Source organism: Phallusia mammillata, unplaced genomic scaffold (genome assembly GCF_965637545.1).
Source record: "Phallusia mammillata unplaced genomic scaffold, kaPhaMamm4.hap1.1 HAP1_SCAFFOLD_390, whole genome shotgun sequence".
Taxonomy (NCBI): Eukaryota; Metazoa; Chordata; class Ascidiacea; order Phlebobranchia; family Ascidiidae; genus Phallusia; species Phallusia mammillata.
The window spans coordinates 1-4376 of NW_027649120.1; the positions used below are offsets into that span (position 1 = coordinate 1).

A 4376-nucleotide genomic window follows, 5' to 3' on the forward strand; every position below is an offset into this window, starting at 1 on the left:
CATTTAAATCTATCACACTTTTGCAACAAGTCATTGAAACTGTTGTTTTTGTAAAACCAAACAAACTTATTTATGAGCTGTTTGGGCAAAAGTATGAACCATTATCTAAAACCATCTGTTCGCAATATCAATTTATAACTTTGTAAATTTTGGCATTAAAATGAAATTTCAGTCATTTTATCAAATAAAACTTCTATGTAACTATTTGACATTTTAACTCGTTTGTTTAGAGTTTGGTAAGGAATAGTAATGAATGTTTGTGTTTACTTGTTGATGCGAAACTGAATGTCACTCAACCAACTTTTACTGGTAAGTATTTTCATGGGCTTTTATAAGGATATACATATAGATATGTCTGTTTTGTGTTTAATTTAAAATTACACAATTGTTTGATCTACTCTACTTTGGATGGAATAGGTTTTTTTTCTTGTTAAGTACTAAAAGTTTGTTTGCTCTTTAAAGCATATTTAGAATGCAATAAACTGTAGCAAGCAAATATAAAGCACATGACAACAGTTTATGTTAAATGGAAAACAAAACATTATTTATTGTTATATATGGATATTGGATTTGTTAGAACAAAATTTTATGATGAGCAAAGAATTATGAACCACCCTTCTAGTGTTCGTTAATTTAAAAAAACAAAATTTATTTATTTTTTCACAGATAAAATTCTTATTGTTGGGGGAAATTGGTCACCTACTGAATGTGTTGTTTATGATGTCAACACCAAACAAACCACTTATTTGCCGGTTAGTTTTGTGTGGTTTGAAAATTGGGTATAACTTTGGGGAAAACAATGAGTTTCTACTTTTGAAAATAGTTGCAACAACAACAAAAGCTGGTGTCAAATTTGTTCTAATTTTAGCAGTTACTGCTTATTTAACAGAAACTAAACTATAAAAGAGTTGGGGCCACCTCAGTAAAAGTTGGAAGTAATGTTTATGTGACTGGGGGATGCAATAAAGATGTTGGCAAAAGTTGCGAGATGTTGAACTTGGATGAACCAACAAAATGGAATATGATGCCAAGTATGTTGGAATCTCATATCTGGTGTGGATCTGGTTTCATCGCAGGTTAGTTTATCAAGTTTGTAGCTATTATAGACTATTTGTTGATGTTAGGAACACTTTGCTGTGATGCATTATGTGTAGACTAATATCATTTCCAAAGAGTGTGTTTAACCAACATCAGCAAATGGAACAGAACAAACAAAGTTCAGAACTACAATCCAAATCATTCCAACACAATAACTCTTTACCTTATGTAAACATAAATCACAAGTTACACCCTAAGTATTTTTCCAATGAAGTCTTTCTATGCACTTGTGGCCTGAAATCTTGATGGATTCGGAGAAAACTTTATTGTAACTATAGTCATGTAGGTGTGCCATTTGTTTCATTTGACCCAATAGCATTAGCAGTTACCCATTATCCCACAAAATGTAATTGATTTGTTATAGATTTTCATAATGCCATGCACCGCACATGAAAAATTCCTGTGGTGTTTAAGTCTTATAAAGGCAACTAAATACAAGTTTATAAACACTTTGTTTGTGATCAACTTGCATTAAATGGAGGCTGCTATTTCGCAGATTGCAGTTATTGGAAGTGTTAACAGCCTGACATCAGATGCATAAACGATTATTGTTAAAACACCTTTAGTGGTCAAAAGATTAAACAGTGGCCAATTAGGTCAAACAGCTGTGGATAGGGTGCTTCTTATTTACTGTTTTTTGTAATTATGTGACAATAATGATGCAAAAAGAATACGGACAAAACTTTTCAAGTTGGTTAAGTTTAAGGCTAAAGTTGGTTAAGTTTTTCCTTAAGAATCTAAAAATAACCAGGAAGTTTGTTTACCATAAATCCGCACAAACGTGCGTGTGGGGACCCATTCGTTTTTGCTTGCAAAAACAATCATATATGTAGATCAAATGATGTGAATAGTAAATTAGTAAATATCTAACAATGATTGTGCACTATTTTTACTGTTACTAAATCGCATATGCATATGTGTGGGGAGAAACAATTGTGTTATAAAGTGTGATACATCGTTAAATATGATGTAGTATATATAAACTGGCAATATATAGGAAAACCACTATTCTAATTGTTGTGTTCAGCCCTGCAGTCCCATGATTTACGCCAATTGGTCCCTAAAATGGGTAAATTTTGTAATCTAAGTAATAAAAGCCTATAGCTCAACCATTTCTTTAAACAATCTCTCAAGTGCATAAAAATGTGTGTTTTTACCTTACGTCATCAAAATTTTTCACGGTTATCTCTAAATACATTATTTACTACTGTGCATGTGTGGAAGCCTATGAGTTTCTGCCTGCAGAAACAAACGAAGGTTACAAACAAAGTTTATATTACATACAGTATATTTGTGTCTGTGTTTTACCTTGGATTACATCTTTAGATTAATGCTAAAAAATATTGGCAAAACATAAGCTTGTATTGTTGTTTATAAAAATAATGGATAGGCTATTTGTCTAAAAAAAAAACAGTTTTACACAGAAATATTTCTTAAGTTTTATTTTTGTCATTCCATCTACAGATCACATCTATGTAACTGGAGGCATGTTTAATAAGACAGGTTGTGAAAAGTTTGACATCCACAACAACAAGTGGATGAGAACAAACAATATGTTGCATGCAAGACTTCGACATGGAACTCTTGTTTGCAATGGTGAGTAAATGAGAACCTTTACATATTTTAGATGTCCAGAATAAGATGGTGGTTATGCTTTATACACATTTATGAATTTTCAAAATTCTAATGTCCATTTCTCTGTAAATGAGCTTTTAATGACTAGGAATTGTGATTGGATGAAAACATCTATGCAATAGGTAATAGTTGTAAGTTTAATCTTATGTGTGTTTGGGTAAAAAGATTCTATTTTACTCATTTCAATACTTTTACTTAGATTTTTTTGTTTTATCACTGTGACAGGTGGACGTGGGGATAATGACCAATACTTGTCAAGTGTTGAACGATTAAATCCAGGCATTGGCAAATGGGAGAATATTGCATCACTTCAACTTGCCCGTTGCCTTTCATCTGCTTGTGTTGTGGATGACAAAATTTATGTTATTGGAGGGTGAGAATAACCAGCTACAGTAACTAGGAATAATGTAACAATTGCATTTGCACACCTTAAGCTGAATAAACTGATTCTGTTTTTATTAAATGAAAGCCTTTCTGTTTGCAAATTAAGCCTATGCATTTGCATATTAAAGTAAATTATGTATTTTTGTCTTTGTGATTAACGCTTTAACATTCACACAATAGTAGGTTACTAACCATTGGCACATTTTGGTCCATGTCAACTAGTGCAAAAATAATTAGCTAGATGCTAGCAGGTTAAATGTTCTTTTGCTTGTAAATAATTCTATCCAAACTACATGACTTCATATCCTAAAAAAATAATTTTCTGGATTAATTTGTGTTTGTAAATTTGGGATGAACAAATGAGTAACTTTTTCTGAGTTTCTGACTGCTTCTTAAGAAAGTTGGTGGCAAGCCGAAAAAATACAATTTTCTACAGGTATGATGGAGAAGAAGACTTAACATCAGTTGAAGTTTATGATCAAACTTCCAATGTTTGGACAATTGCTTTTGAAATGGAAAAAACAGTTTATGGTGCCACTGTTGTTGCAATTTAAAATGTTTTGCAGATTTGGTTTGATTTATAAGAGTTATATATGAATCATTTCGCTACTTTTGTTACATACTGAAAACATATATTGTCATAGATTTTAATACTGTTACTTTTTTTGTGTGTACAAGAAAAAGTTTTATTGCTCTGTCTCAGCTAGCAATGTAGAATTTGATCCAAAAACTTTTGTATTAAACCCTTTTTGTTTAATTGTCACCAGGTCTCTCTTAGTATAACACCACTATACTGGTTATATATGCAAAAATACTGTAGTTTTTGTACTCAAAGCTTATTTTTGTATTTCATGTATAAAAGTGTGGAGTTCAAACAAGAATCGTTTGGTTGCATTATATTGTGGACAAACCTCTTTGATAAACATTGCTGATTGTGTATTTTTCCTGTAAAACAGTTCCATTTTGTTTCTACCTTTTTTTCATGCTAGCAATAAAAGTGACCGAAATATTAGTAAAATTTATTACAAGTTTCCAGATGACACAAATCCTGTAGTGGCAGCTTAACATACTTTCACAGCAGCGACAACAGCAACAGCCCGACAGGTCCATGGCTTCACTTGACAACCTTCCTTTCGCAGGGATGATGCCAAATATGACGTCATCGACGTCTGACTCGTCAAAAATCGCTTCCCTTGCCGAACCGCAACTAAAGGTGCCAGGTCTGGTGGATTCCACTTGGGAATCCCTGGAAACGATTA

The 4376-nt window shown here is 32.4% G+C and overlaps 1 protein-coding gene across 1 annotated transcript; it reads left to right on the plus strand.

Moving 5' to 3' along the window:
* Positions 1-230: 230 nt before the first annotated feature.
* LOC145208868 (kelch-like protein 41a) lies at positions 231-4139 on the plus strand (the record flags this gene model as incomplete). Its single annotated transcript, XM_080079118.1, has 6 exons — positions 231-309; positions 667-752; positions 890-1076; positions 2563-2694; positions 2959-3106; positions 3554-4139. Coding segments are annotated over 6 exons (750 nt in total), but the record flags the coding sequence as incomplete, so codon positions are not given.
* Positions 4140-4376: the final 237 nt, after the last annotated feature.